At 43.6% G+C, this 14,971-nt stretch overlaps 1 protein-coding gene across 1 annotated transcript in view; it reads left to right on the top strand.

The window, feature by feature from the left end:
* The window catches only part of ZYG11B (zyg-11 family member B, cell cycle regulator), a 102,781-nt gene that overhangs the window by 16,436 nt on the left and 71,374 nt on the right, over positions 1-14,971 (top strand). Inside the window, exon 2 of the mRNA XM_017874590.1 lies at positions 13,590-13,755. Within this exon, the coding sequence (XP_017730079.1) occupies positions 13,675-13,755 (81 nt within the window). The 5' untranslated portion in view covers positions 13,590-13,674. The remainder of the gene's footprint in view (positions 1-13,589; positions 13,756-14,971) is intronic.

The following is a 14,971-nucleotide window of genomic DNA, read 5'->3' as shown; positions in this document are numbered from 1 at the left end:
TTTTTTGAGATGGAGTCTTGCTCTGTCGCCCAGGCTGGAGTGCAGTGGCCGGATCTCAGCTCACTGCAAGCTCCGCCTCCCGGGTTTATGCCATTCTCCTGCCTCAGCCTCCTGAGTAGCTGGGACTACAGGCGCCCACCACCTCGCCCGGCTAGTTTTTTGTATTTTTTAGTAGAGATGGGGTTTCACCGTGTTAGCCAGGATGGTCTCGATCTCCTGACCTTGTGATCCGCCCGTCTCGGCCTCCCAAAGTGCTGGGATTACAGGCTTGAACCACCGCGCCCGGCCCAAGCCTGATTCTTATGAGTTGAGAGGCCAGGCATGGTGACTCACGCCTATAACCGCAGCACTTTGGAGGCTGAGGCAGGAGGATCGCTTGAGCCCAGGAGTTCAAGCCTGAGCAACAATAGTAAGACCCCGTCTCTACACAAAAATTAAAAATTAGCCAGACATGATGGCACGTGCCTGTAGTCCCAGCTACTCAGAAGACTGAGGTGGGAGGATCTTTTGAGCCTGGGAAGTCAAGGCTGCGGTGAATTGTGATTATGCTATTGTACTTCAGCCTGGATGACAGAGCAAGACCCTGTCTCTAAAAAAACAAAAAGAAAAAAGATATAAAAGAGATATTTTTTTTTACAGCTGTACAATGTGTTTATGTTTTGTTACTTCAAGAATCAAAAAGTTAAAGTTCACAAAATTGCTAAGAAAGTTACAGTAAGATAATGTTAATTTATTATTGAAGAAAGAAAAAGTTCGCTCAAGAGTTCCAGACCAGCCTGGGCAACAACATAGCAAGACCTCGTCTTTACTAAAAATAAAAAACATTAGCTGGGTGCTTTGGTGCATACCTGTAGTCCCACCTATTCCAGAGGCAAAGGTGAGAGGATCGCTTGATTCCAGGAAATTGAGACTGCAGCGAGCTATGATCACACCACTGTACTCCAGCCTGGATGATAGACTCTGCCCCCACCCCCAAAAAAGAAAAAAAAAAGTAAATAAATTTAGTGTAACCTAAGTATTTATAGTCTACAATAGTGTGCAGTAATGTCCTAGGCCTTCACATTCACTATCACTAACTCAACTGATTTATTCCGAGTACCTTCCAGTCCTGCAAGCTCCATTGATGTTAAGTCCCGTCTACAGGTGGACCATTTTTTATCTTTTATACCTAGTTTTACTGTACCTTTTCTTTCTTTCCTTTTTTTTTTTTTTTTTTTTGAGATGGAGTCTCTCTCTGTCACCCAGGATGGAGTGCAGTGGCACAATCTCAGCTCACTGCAGCCTCAGCCTTCCCAGTAGCTGGGACTACAGGCTCAAGCCACCACACCTAGCTAATTTTTGTATTTTTAGTAGAGATGGAGTTTTACCATGTTGGCCAGGCTGGTCTCAAACTCCTGACCTTAAGTGATCTGCCCACCTCAGCCTCTCAAAGTGCTGAGATTACAGGCTTGAGCCACTGCGTCCAGACTTTTTCTATGTTTAGATTTTTCAGATACACAAATACTTACCATTTTGTTACAGTTGCCTGCAGTATTCAGTATAGTAACATGCTGTACAGGTTTTTGCATCCTATCTACTGCCTAGGTTTGTGTAAGTATACTCTGTGATCACACAATGGCGAAATTGCCTAATGACACATTTCTCAGAGTGTATTCCTATTGTTAAGCAACACATGACTGTACTAATATTATCCCCACTCTACATAGGACAGAACTGAGTGTCAGAAGAGCTAGATAATTTGCTCAGTGTGATACCACTAGAATTTACCTTCAGTTCTACTGTTGTTCTTAACTACAATACTTCTAGAGAAGTCAAGTCATTTTTGTGCCTCAGCTTTCTTAACTGTAAAATGAAATTTTAAATACTTTTTCTTCTACTTTGTAAGGTTATCGTATCAAGTGAAAATCAGGATGTGAATATGCTTTGTTTACTATAAGACATTGTTACCAGCATAATTCACAAAGAATATTTTTTCTTGTGATTAACCAAAACATAAACCTCATTACTCAGAGATTCTGAAGTCCACAAGTGCTCAGAATGTTGAAATGCTTCTTTGCCATGGCTCTGGCAATTCCGTAACAGAATGAAGCTTTTAATATACAAAACAAACTAACCAACAAAACAGATAACTGACTGAATCTTGAGGAAATTACTGAGAATACCTCTAGTTGAGTGTTGTGTAAATGACTAAATACTTCAAGGCAGGAGCATTTAGGAAGACCAATAAAAACTGGAGTTGGGGTTGTGGGAAGGAAGGGTAGAGATGAAAAGAAAGCCATGAGAAGGTTTAGGAAGAGCTAATGGTATGAGATTCCTTTTTTGCCTTGTCTTCATTGCCCCATGCTCCCTGGTGTACCTTGCTTTTATAAGAAGCTGTGGTTCAAGAGCAGGGGATCTGCTTATAGGTAGTTCGTTTATTCATGCTTCTCACTCAGTAGACACTGAAACATTTACTCTTTAAGTGTAGGGGATACGGAAATGTGTAAGGCATGGTTCTAACCTGGTGGTTTTCTTTTTTTGTTTGTTTGTTACGGAGTCTCACTCTGTCACCCAGGCTGGAGTGCAGTGGTGCGATCTTGGCTCACTGCACGCTCTGTCTCCCGGTTCAAGCGATTCTCCTGCCTCAGCCACCCGAGCCGCTGGGATTACAGGCATCTGCCACTATGCCCAGCTAATTTTTGTATTTTTGGTAGAGATGGGATTTCACCATGTTGGCCAGGCTGGTCTTGAACTCCTGACCTCAAGCGATCCACCCGTCTCAGCCTCCCAAAGTGATGGGATTACAGGTATGAGCCACTGCATCTGGCTGTTTTTTTTTTTTTTTGGACGGAGGTTTACTCTTGTTGCCCAGGCTGGAGTGCAGTGGTGCAAACAAGGGGAGAATCGCTTGAATATTTAACTCTTTTTTTTTTTTTTTGGAGATGGAGTCTCACTCTGTCGCCCGGGCTGGAGTGCAGTGGCGCGCGATCTTGGTTCACTGCAACCTCCACCTCCCAGGTTCAAGCAATTCTGGCTCAGCCTCCCAAGTAGCAACTACAGGCGCGTGCCACCACGCCCGGCTAATTTTTTGTATTTTTTTTGTAGAGACGGGGTTTCACTGTGTTAGCCAGGATGGTCTTGACCTTGTGATCCGCCCGCCTTGGCCTTCCAAAGTGTTGGAATTACAGGCGTGAGCCACTGCGCCTGGCGGATATTTATCTCTTTAAGTTATGACCTGTGTGGTCTAGTCTTAGTGCAGTGTCATAATCCATGGAACACAGTCCTGCAACCAAAAAGTCATTTTGAAATAACTCAAAGTCTTTATTTGCGTTTCTGGAAACATCATGAAGTAGAATAGAGTTCACAGATACACCAAGCAGAATTATTAACCCTTCCTATATCCCCCAGACCCAGCAGAGTCCCTGATATTTACCTATTAGAAGAACAAAAAAGAGAATGAATTCAAATTAGGAGAGTGATGAAGGGACTTCCCCAGTTTCTGAAAAATTTGTGCCAATTTACGCTCTGACCAGCAGTATTTGAGAGGACCGATCTGGGCAAACTTTACTTGAAAAATTCACTTTTATCAGGTTTATATCATGTTCCAAAAAAACACTATATTAACCAAAAAAATAAAGATCGGCCACCGTTTTTTGTTGTTGTTGTTGTTGTTTTTTGGTGTGTGTGGCTGGAATTGTTTTTCCTATTTGCTGTAGAATATATTTTCAGCCATTGCTCAGAGACTGTCACTCTGCTTGCTGTACTTGAGGTAGTTAATTGCAGGGCTTCGTTATCTCTTCTGACCATAATTATCAGATCTGGGTTAAATCTTGGATTTATTTTTGGAGTTTTTTTTTTGGAGAGTAAGGTCTTAACTCCCCCCTCCATCCTTTCCGTCCATCTGAGAGGCCTTATGGGTAAGACAAAGGGCGTTCAAGGTTCAGTTCTGCCACATTCTAAATATATGAACTTGGGCACATTATTATTTCTGAGTTCCAGTATCCTCATACACAAAATGGTGTCTGTTATAGCAGTTCTGCAAGAAAGTTGTGAGGGGTAAATGATATAATGTGTGTAAGAAATGTGTTGTGTGAATGTTGATCAGTCTTTCAAAGAAAACTTGCCTGTCTCCTAGGGTGCCAGACATTATGCTAGGTTCTGGGTATTAAGAAAAAGTCAGCACTGATTTCCTGTTTGATTGTTTACTATATTTCGTCAATTCTTTTCTGCAAAATATTTTTCACTTTTGATTTTTTTTCCATTGTCATTGCTACTCTAATCCATGGCATCATCACCTCCTGTCTGAGCCACTGTAACTAGTTAGTCCCAAGTTGTATTTTGGCATTTATTTCAAAGCCGGACTAATAATTGTTCTGTTTGAGAGACGATATGGTATAGTAGAAAAAGTATGGACTTCATTGTTAACAGACCTGGATTTGTATCTTGGCCCCACTTTCCACAGTATGTGACACTGGAAAAGTTTCTTTACCACTCTCTTAATTTGAACTCATTCTTTTTTTCTCTCTCTCTCTCATAACAGGTAAAAATCAGGGACTGCATGTGGTTCTAGGGATAAAGGAAGGGTTAATAAGTTCCTTCTATTTGAAGAGTTCATGGCTAAGTGGGGTAAACAGATACAGTCATAAATAACCATGGTGTAACATGGAATTGTAAAAGAAAACTAACTTGGGAATCAGTTATAAAGGGCAGCGTATGTAGTGGTAAAAGCACAGATTTAACTCTCGAGTCGGATTGCCTGGGGTCTAATCCTGACTCTAATCCTTAACTCTGTAATCTTGAGCAAATTACTTAAACTCTCATAGCCTCAATGTCCTTATCTGTAGAATAGGGATACTGATGGAATTTAATTTATAGAATTCTTATGAGAAATAAATGAAATTATATATGTAAAGCACTTAGCATAGTTAATAGCATATAGCACATAGCATATAGTAGCATGTAAGTGCTCTATAATTATAATTACGATATTAGTATAGTAGTTAAGAACTTAAAAATATAAGCTTTGGCTTCATTCTTGTATTGAAGTACGGGTTTAGCAATATATTGGCCATGTGAATATGGGGAAGAGATTTAACCTAAGCCTTAGTTTCCTCATCTTTAAAATGCAATAATGTAATTGTGCTTGGCTCAGGATGTAGAAATGGAAAGAGATCTGCACCAGGACCTGATACATACTAAATGCCTTGTAAAAGATAGCTGTTGTGATTTTTATTCTTGCTCTGCCATCTGCTGGCTGTTTTATCTCTGATATGTAAATTAATCTTTCTGAGCCTCAGTTTACTTTTGTTCAAAACAGTTGTTTTGAAGATTGAAAATATTTATGAAGTACATAGATTGGTGGCTGACACCACACAGTTGTCATTCAGTACACAGTAGCTGTTGTTAATGGTACAATTTAATTTTTCAGGTGCTCAGAATAAAATTAATTTTGCCTTAGAAATTAGGAAAGACATCACAGAAGTAGTGAGCTTCGAATTTTGGAAGACGAGGCTGGCTGGGTACGGTGGCGCATGCCTGTAATCCCAGCACTTTGGGAGGCGAGGCGGGCAGATCACCTGAGGTGGGGAATTCGAGAGCAGCCTGGCCAACATAGAGAAGCCCTGTCTCTATTGAAAATCTAAAAATTAGCCGGGCATGGTGCACATGCCTGTAATCCCAGCTACTTGGGAGGCTGAAGCAGGAGAATCACTTGAACGGGGAGGTGGAGGTTGCAGTGAGCTGAGATCACACCACTGCACTCCACCCTGGGTAACAGAGTGAGCCTCTGTCTCAAAAAATAAAAATAGAAAAAAGGCCGGGCATGGCGACTCACACCTGTAATCCCAGCACTTTGGGAGGCTAACGCGGGCGGATTGCCTGAGGTCAGGAGTTCAAGACCAGCCTGGCTAACATGGTGAAACCCCGTTTCTACTAAAAATACAAAAAAATTAGTCGAGCGTGGTGCCACGCGCCTGTAATCCCAGGTACCTGGGAGGCTGAGGCGGAGAATTGCGTGAACCCGTGGGGTGGAGGTTGCAGTGAGCTGAGATTTGCCATTGCACTGCAGTTTGGGCAACATGTGCCAAACTGTCTCCAAAAAAAAAAATAAATAAAATAATAAAAAAAATTTTTTTAAATGAAAGATGAGTGGGATTTTTGCCATAAAAGGACTAACAAAGCCCTGAGGTATGAAAATGTTTGTTATGGTACTTAAGGAACAGTAAGGGCTAGGTTGCTTAAACATGCAGTTTAGTGTATCTGGCAGGTAGCTTGTTTGGGGCAGGGAGAAGGGAACAGTGAGAAATGGTAGAGAGGAAGATTGGAACTAGCTAGGAAAATGTTTCGAATACCTTGCTAAAGTGTTTATACGTCTTTCTTTTTCCAACTTTTACTTGTAACAGCTGAAGAAACTAAACTTGCAGGGGAATAGAGGAGGGAATTACTTGAAACCAGTGTTCAAACAGGAATTTCTTGGTGATCTTGTGGTGTTATTTATTTATTTATTTTATTTTTGAGCTAGAGTTTCGCTCTTGTTGCCCAGGCTGGAGTGCAATGGCACGATCTTGGCTCACCACAATCTCCGCCTCCCGGGTTGCCACCACACTTGGCTAATTTTTGTATTTTTATTAGAGATGGGGTTTCGCCATGTTGGCCAGGCTGGTCTTGAACTCCCGACCTCAGGTGATCCGCCTGCCTCAGTCTCCCAAACTGCTGGGATTACAGGCATGAACCACCATGCCCATCCTTATCAATTTTCAAAATACAGAGTTGATATTTCCCTGATGTCCTTCAAAGATAACTAGTTTTTATTTTGTGTCATTATGAACTCATGAATTGAAACATATTTGAGGTACAATTCACTGTAGTTTTTAACCTTTTTCCTTATCTTTGGAATGAGGAGTTTGGATAAGATGACCTCTAACTATCATTAACATTTTGATGTATTTATTTCTAGTCTTGTGGTTTCACTTATTTAAACTATTTAGTTTAGTTTAGTTTTGAGATGGAGTCTTGCTGTGTCACCCAGGCTGTAGAGCAGTAGTGCAGTCTTGGCTCACTGCAACCTCCGCCTCCCGGGTTCAGGCAATTCTCCTACCTCAGCCTCTCACAATGCTGGAATTTCAAGTGTGAGCCACTCTGCCTGGCCCCCAGCAACTTTTTTTTTTTTTTTTTGAGACGGAGTTTCGCTCTTGTTGCCCAGGCTGGAGTGTGGTGGCGCCATCTCGGCTCACTGCAACCTGCGCCTCCCAGGTTCAAGTGATTCTCCTGCCTCAGCCTGCCAGGTAGCTGGGATTACAGGCATGGGCCACCATGCCTGGCTAATTTTTGTATTTTTAGTAGAGGCAGAGTTTCACAGTGTTGGTCAGGTTGATCTTGAACCCCTGACCTCAGGTGATCTGCCTGCCTTGGCCTCTCAAAGTGCTGGGATTACAGGCGTGAGCCACTGCGCCTGACTCTGGCAAGTATTTTTAATAACAGCTTTATTGAGATATAATTCACGTACCATGCATTTCACCTATTAAAGTGTACCCAGTTCAGTGGTTTTTAATATATGCAGAGTGGTGTAACTATAGCCACAATCAATTTTAGAACATTTTCATCTCTCCAAAAAGAAGCCTGTGCCTACTAGCATTCACTTTCCATTTTCTTCTAACCCACCCTCCCTCTACCCTAAGCAGCCAATAATCTCCTTTCTGTCTCTGTAGATTTACCTCTTCTGAATAGTTCATACAAATGGTATCATACAATATGTGGTCTTTTTGTGACTGGCTTCTTCCACTCAGCATGTTTTCAAGTCTCGTTTGTATTGATCAGCATTCCTGTTTTGCTAAGTAGTAGTCCATTGTAGGGCTGTACTATATTTTGTTTATCTAGTCACCTGGTTTTTGTTGTTTTTGAAATAGAGTCTTGCTCTGTCACCCAGGCTGGAATGCAGTGGCGCCATCACTACTCACTGCATGCAGCCTCCCACTTCAGCACCCGAGTAACTAAGACTACAGATACTGGCTACCACACTCAGCTAATTTTTGTGTTTTTTGTAGAGATGGGGTTTCACCACGTTGCCCAGGCTGGTCTTGAACTTCTGGGCCCAAGTGATCCTCCCAAAGTACTGGGATTATAAGTGTGAGCCACCATGCCCACCGCATCCCACCCTCCCCATTTATCAGTTTTGATGGATATATTTGGGTTGTTTCTACTATGATATAGTTTAAACAAAACAAACAAAAAAGCTGGTGCGGTGGCTCACACCTGTAATCCCAGCACTTTGGGAGGCTGAGGCGGGCAGATCACTTGTGGTCAGGAGTTTGAGACAAGCCTGGCCAACGTGGTGAAACCCTGTCTCTACCAAAAATAGAAAAATTAGCTGGGCTTGGTGGCATGCGCCTGTAGTCCCAGCTATTCTGGAGGCTGAGGCAGGAGAATCACTGGAACCTGCCGTGAGGCGGAGGTTGCAGTGAGCCAAGATTGCACCACTGCATTCCAGCCTGCGTAACAGAGCAAGACTCTGTCTCAAAAACACACACAAAAAAACACAGCCCAAAAATTTGGTCTTCATACCCTGTTTCTTTCACATTAGCTCCCAAACCCCTTGGAAGCTCTGGAGTGAAAAGAGTTTTTGTATGCTAATGAGTTGACTGGTGTCCAGGAGCCCCTAGATAGCTTCTTTCTGGGCTGGTTGCCAAAAAGACCAAGGCATGTGACAGGAAAAAACATTTTTTCCTTCTTTATACTCCTTTATATTCACACCACTCTCAATACTTTTGATACTAAACCATATAGTAGGAGAAAAGAAACTGTTTTCTCCTACTGTACTCTCAACAAAGACCATTTCTGTGATCAGATGTGTGGTTTTTTTTTTCCAATACAGAGCAATTCTATTTTCAGGAGACATCAGTTGGGTGCCCTAAAATTTACCTCAGTTCTGACAGTAACCAGCGTTAGCATAGACCTCACAGGTGAGCAGCTCACTTCCACAAGACGGCCTCCCTCAGATGCCAATTCAGGTCGTAGGTCTCTGGATTAACTACAACACTTGTCAGTCTTGGCTACAAATTGGAGGTTCCCACACCTCGCTCCCTGGGTTTGATAATTTGCCAGAGTGCTCACAGAACCCATGAAAAGTTTACTTTATTACAAAGGATATTTTAAAGGATACAAATGAACAGCCAGATGGAAGAGATACATAGGGCAACCTAGGGGGAAGGAGCTTGAAGCTTCCATCCCTTCTCCAGCACACGCCCCCTCCCAACACTTCAGTGTGTGCAGCATCCTGGATACTTTCCAAACCCCATTTTTGGGGTTTTTTTTTTTTTTTTTTTTTGAGACGGAGTCTTCCTCTGTCTCCCAGGCTGGGGTGCAGTGGCCGGATCTCAGCTCACTGCAAGCTCCACCTCCCAGGTTTACGCCATTCTCCTGCCTCAGCCTCCTGAGTAGCTGGGACTACAGGCGCCCGCCACCACGCCCGGCTAGTTTTTTGTATTTTTTAGTAGAGACGGGGTTTCACTGTGTTAGCCAGGATGGTCTCGATCTCCTGACCTCGTGATCCGCCCGTCTCGGCCTCCCAAAGTGCTGGGATTACAGGCTTGAGCCACCGCGCCCGGCTTTTGGGAGGTTTTATGGAGGCCTACATATACATGATTGATTAAATCACTGGCCATTGGTTATTAACAACTTTGAGCCCCTCTCCCCTCCCTGGAAGTTAATGGTAAGTGAAGTGCCTTCCTGAGTTCTGTGAGTCATATTAGCAGATAATCAAATATGAGGCCCTCCTCAGGGGATCTTGGAATCCCACAGTTTATAGTCCATTGGTCAGAAGTACAGGTGGAAACCTGGGACTTGTGACTGGCACCTGCAGTGGGGCAGTGGCCTAAACTGTAGTGCTATGGTAATTCTGGGTAGTTAGTGTCAGAATCGAATTGAATTGTAGGATACCCAGTTGGTATCAGAACTGGTTGTTGGCGTGGGAAGAGCCCAAAAATTTGGTGTCAGTAGGGTTGTGAGAAAAAAAAATTCAGACCCCTTTTTTTTTTTTTTTTTTTTTTTAGGGGGGACAGAGTCTCGCTATATCGCCCAGGCTGGAGTGCAGCAGCGTGATCTTAGCTCACTGCAACCTCCGCCTCCCATGTTCAAGCGATTCTCTTGCTTCAGTCTCCTGAGTAGCTGGGATTACAGAAGTGCATCACCACACCCAGCTAATTTTTGTATTTTTAGGAGAGATGGGGTTTCACCAAGTTGGTCAGGCTGGTCTCGAACGCCTGACCTCATGATCCACCCACCTCGGCCTCCCAAACTTCTAGAATTGCAGGTGTGAGCCACCGTGCCCAACCTCAGACCACTTTTTAACTGTTATGAACAATGCTTCTGTAAACATTCATATACAAGATTTTGTATGGACATGTTTTTGTTTCTGGGTATATATTTAGGAGTAGAATTCCTGGGTCATATTGGTAACTCTGTTTAGTTTTGTAATAAACTGCTAAGCCGTTTTCCAAGGCAGCTGCAACATTTTTCATTTCCACCAGCAATGTATGAGGTTTCCAATTTTTTCTCCCATCAGCAATTGTTGTCCATGGTTCTTTTTTTTTTTTTTAGAGTCTCACTCTGTCACCCAGGCTGGAGTGCAATGGTGCCATCTTGGCTTATTGCAACCTCCACCTCCCAGGGTCAAGCAATTCTCCTGCCTTAGCCTCCCTAGTGTCGGAGATTACAGGCATCTGCCAACACACCTGCCTAATTTTTTTTTTTTTTTTTTTTTTTTTTTTTTTTTTGAGATGGAGTTTTGCTCTTGTTGCCCAGGCCGGAGGCGCGATCTCAGCTCACCGCGGCCTCTGCCTCCTGGATTCAAGCAATTCTTCTGCCTCAGCCTTCCAAGTAGCTGGGATTACAGGCATGCACCACCATGCCCAGCTAATTTTGTATTTTTAGTAGAGACGGGGTTTCTGCATGTTGGTCAGGCTGGTCTCGAACTCCTGACCTCAGGTGATCCGCCTGCCTCGGCCTCCCAAAGTGGTGGGATTACAGGCTTGAGCCACTGTGCCTGGCCATTTTTTGTATTTTTACTAGAGACGAGGTTTCACCATGTTGGCCAGCCGGGTCTCGAACTCCTGACCTTACTTAGGTGATCTGCCTGCCTCGGCCTCCCAAGGATTACAGGTGTGAGCCACTGTGCCCGGCCCCTTTGCCTTTTATTTATTTATGTTTTTGAGATGGGGTCTGGCTCTATTGCCCAGGCTGGAGTGCAGTGGCACCATCCTGGCTCACTGCAGCCCTCGCCTCCTGGGTTCAAGCAATTCTCCTGCCTCAGCCTCTCAAGTAGCTGGGACTACAGACACCTGCAACCACGCCCAGCTAATTTTTGTATTTTTAGTAGAGACAGCATTCACCGTGTTGGCCAGGCTGGTCTCGAACTCCTGACCTCAGGTGATCCACCCTCCTTGGCCTCCCAAAGTGTTGGGATTACAGGCATGAGCCACCGCACCTGGCCTACCTTTGACTACTTCTCGGCCTTTTGGCTAAGATCAAGTGTAGTGTCTGTTCTTATCAGTTTATTTTACATTTATTTATTTTTTATTTTTTTATTTTTTGAGACGGAGTTGCCCTCTTGTCACCCAGGCTGGAGTGCAATGGCGTGATCTCGGCTCACTGCAACCTCCACCTCGTGGGTTCAAGCAATTCTCCTGCCTCAGCCTCCCAAGTAGCTGGGGTTACAGGCGTGCACCACCACACCCGGGTAATTTTTGTATCTTTTGTGGAGACGGGGTTTCACCATGTTCCTCAGACTGGTCTCAAACTGCTGCGCTCGAGCAATATTCCTGCCTCAGCCTCTCAAAGTTCTGGCATTACAGGTGTTAGCCACTGTGCCCTTTTCACTTCCTGTATGATGATCTTTGAAGCACAAAAGTTTTTAATTTTGATGAAGTTTAATAGATATACATTGGTATCATATCTAAGAAACTTTACTAATCTAAAGCCTGAACTTTTTATACCTATGTTTTCTTCTAAGAGAAGCAATCTTAGCTCTTATATTTAGGACCTTGATCTATTTTGAGGTAATTTTTCTACATGGTGTGAAGGACTCTGTCTTTATTCTTTTGTTTGTTGATGTCCAGTAGTCCCAGCATCCTTTGTTGAAAAGCCTATTCTTTTTTTGTTTTTGAGATGGAGTCTCACTCTGTCACACGATCTCAGCTCACTGCAAGCTCCACCTCCCATATTCATGCCATTATCCTGCCTCAGCCTCCTGAGTAGCTGAGACCACAGGCGTCTGCCACCACGCCTGGCTATTTTTTTTGTATTTTTAGTAGAGATGGGGTTTCACTGTGTTAACCAGGATGGTCTCGATCTCCTGACCTCATAATCTGCCCGCCTTGGCCTCCCAAAGTGCTGGGATTGCAGGCATGAGCCACTGCTCCTGGCCAAAAAGCAAGCCCATTCAGTTATCCTGGCACTCTTGTCAGTATCAGTTGACCATGAATGTAAGAGTTTATTTCTGAACTCTGAATTCTAGTTCATTGATCTGTGTGTCCTTATGCTGGTGCCATACAGTTTTGATTACTATAGTAATCACAGTCTTTCAACTTTGTTTTTCTTTTCCAAGATTGTTTTGGTTATTCTAGGTGTTGCATTTCCATATGCATCTTAGCATAAGCTTGTCTTTTTTGTTTGTTTTATGAGATGGCGTTTCGCTCTTGTTGCCCAGGCTAGAGTGCAATGGCATGATCTTGGCTCACTGCAACCTCTGCTTCTCAGGTTAAGCGATTTTTCTGCCTCAGCCTCCCAAGTAACTGGGATTACAGGCATGTGCCACCACGCCTGGCTAATTTTGTATTAGTATTTAGTAGAGACGGGGTTTCTCCATGTTGGTCAGTCTGGTCTCGAACTCCCAACCTCAGGTGATCCACCCGCCTCGGCCTCCCAGAGTGCTGGGATTACAGGCATGAGCCACCACACCCGCCCTTGTTTGTTTTTTGGGACAGAGCCTCGCTCTATCACCCAGGCTGGAGTGCAGTGGCATAACCTCGGCTCACTGCAGCTTCCGCCTCTCAGGTTCAAGTGATTCTCCTCCCTCAGCCTCCTGAGTAGCTGGAATTATAGACATCCACCACCATGCCTGGCTAATTTTTGTATTTTTAGTGGAGATGGGGTTTCGCCACGTTGACCAGGCTGATCTCGAACTCCTGGCCTCAAGTGATCCTCCCACCTCAGCCCTACCCTATTTTTAAAAAATAGCTCTCTCAGCTTCGTACTCATGTCTGAACAGCATATTGTGATGCTTTAGTTGGTTTCGTGCTTCCTAAGCTCTGAGGTTTTCCATTCACCATCCCCGACTGATTAGAACACCCTGCTATGTGCTTACTTAGTACCCAGTGCGTCTTCTGTTTTAGTACTAAAGGGACTGTATGTAAATGTTTGTTTCAGTGTTTCTCTTCTATTGCTTCTTGAGAGCATGGATCACAGATTGTATTCCACTGCCTTACACAGTGTCTAGCATGTGATAGACACTAAAGAAATCCTTGTGGAATGAGTAAATGAATGTTTTGTTCTCTGCTTTTCTGGAAACTAACTTGTTGGTTTTTGTGTTTCCTTTATATTTTTCCCTGGGCTACAAGGAGGAGGCATCTCCCTATTCCCTACTTGATATCTGCTTGAATTTCTTGACTACTCACCTTGAGAAGTTCTGTTCAGCCAGACAAGATGGAACATTGTGTCTGCAGGAACCTGGAGTATTCCCACAGGAGGTGGCTGATCGACTGCTTCGGACCATGGCTTTTCATGGTAAAAAAATAAACAGAGGAAACAAAAATTATGTGCCGTTAATTGGATTGGATTTTGAAGTGCTACAGTAGCCATTTAATTATTTTCTTAGAAATAACCGAGAAGGCCAAATGAGCCTGATTCCAGGACTATGAATTCATTTATTTTTAACTATCTTGCCTCTTACTGTGTAATTTAGAATAAACATTTTTTTTTTTCTTTTTTTGTCTTGACAGGGTCTCACTCTGTCACCCAGGCTGGAGTGCAGTGGTACAAACATGACTCACTGTAGCCTCAACCTCCTGGGCCCAAGTGATCCTCCCAGCTCAGCCGCCCGTGTAGCTGGGAACACAGGCTTGTGCCACCACACCTGGCTAATTTCAACATTTTTCATTTCTAATGGGGCAAACCTTCTTTTTTTTTTTTATTTTTTTTTTAATTTTTTAAGAAACGGTCTTGTTCTGTTGCCCAGGCTGGAGTGCAGGGGCACAAAACTCCTGGGTTCATGTGATCCTCCTGATTCAGCCTCCTGAGTAGCTGGGACTACAGCTTGGCTAATTTTTTTATTTTTATTTTTGTAGGGATAAGGTCTCACTCCGTTGCCAAGGCTGGCCTCAAACTCCCTGCCTCAAGCAGTCTTCCAACCTTGGCCTCCCAAAGTACTGGGATTATAGGCATGAGCCACCATGCACAGCTGAGAAGTCATGTCAGAAATAACTCCTATAACTTGTAACCATTTAGAGGTTTGCCAGTATAAAATATTTTACATCGGGCCAGGCATGGTGGCTCATGCCTGTAATCCCAGCACTTTGGGAGGCCGAGGCAGGTGGATCACCTGAGGTCAGGAGTTCGAGACCAGCCTGGCCAAGATGGTGAAACCCCATCTCTACTAAAATATAAAAATTAGCTGGATGTGGCAATACATGCCTATAATCCCAGCTACTCGGGAGGCTGAGACAGGAGAATCATTGGAACCCAGGAGGCAGAGGTCGCAGTGAGCCGAGATCATACCACTGCACTCCAGTTGGGGCGACAGAACGAGACTCTGTCTCAAAACAAACAAACAAACACAAAAAAACCCTTGTATCTTCTTTTGACAGTGGGAGAATTATTACTGTTATGGAAAAACTAATTTCTGATTTTGACCTTTGAGATGGGAAATCGCAGCCAATTTAGTACTTTGGTTTTCAAAAACCAATTCTGAAAATCAATTGGGAAGTTCTTATCTGTATAGTTT

Source organism: Rhinopithecus bieti, unplaced genomic scaffold (genome assembly GCF_001698545.2).
Source record: "Rhinopithecus bieti isolate Rb0 unplaced genomic scaffold, ASM169854v2 scaffold_7684, whole genome shotgun sequence".
NCBI classification, from domain to species: Eukaryota; Metazoa; Chordata; class Mammalia; order Primates; family Cercopithecidae; genus Rhinopithecus; species Rhinopithecus bieti.
This window is presented reverse-complemented; position numbering and strand designations above follow the sequence as displayed.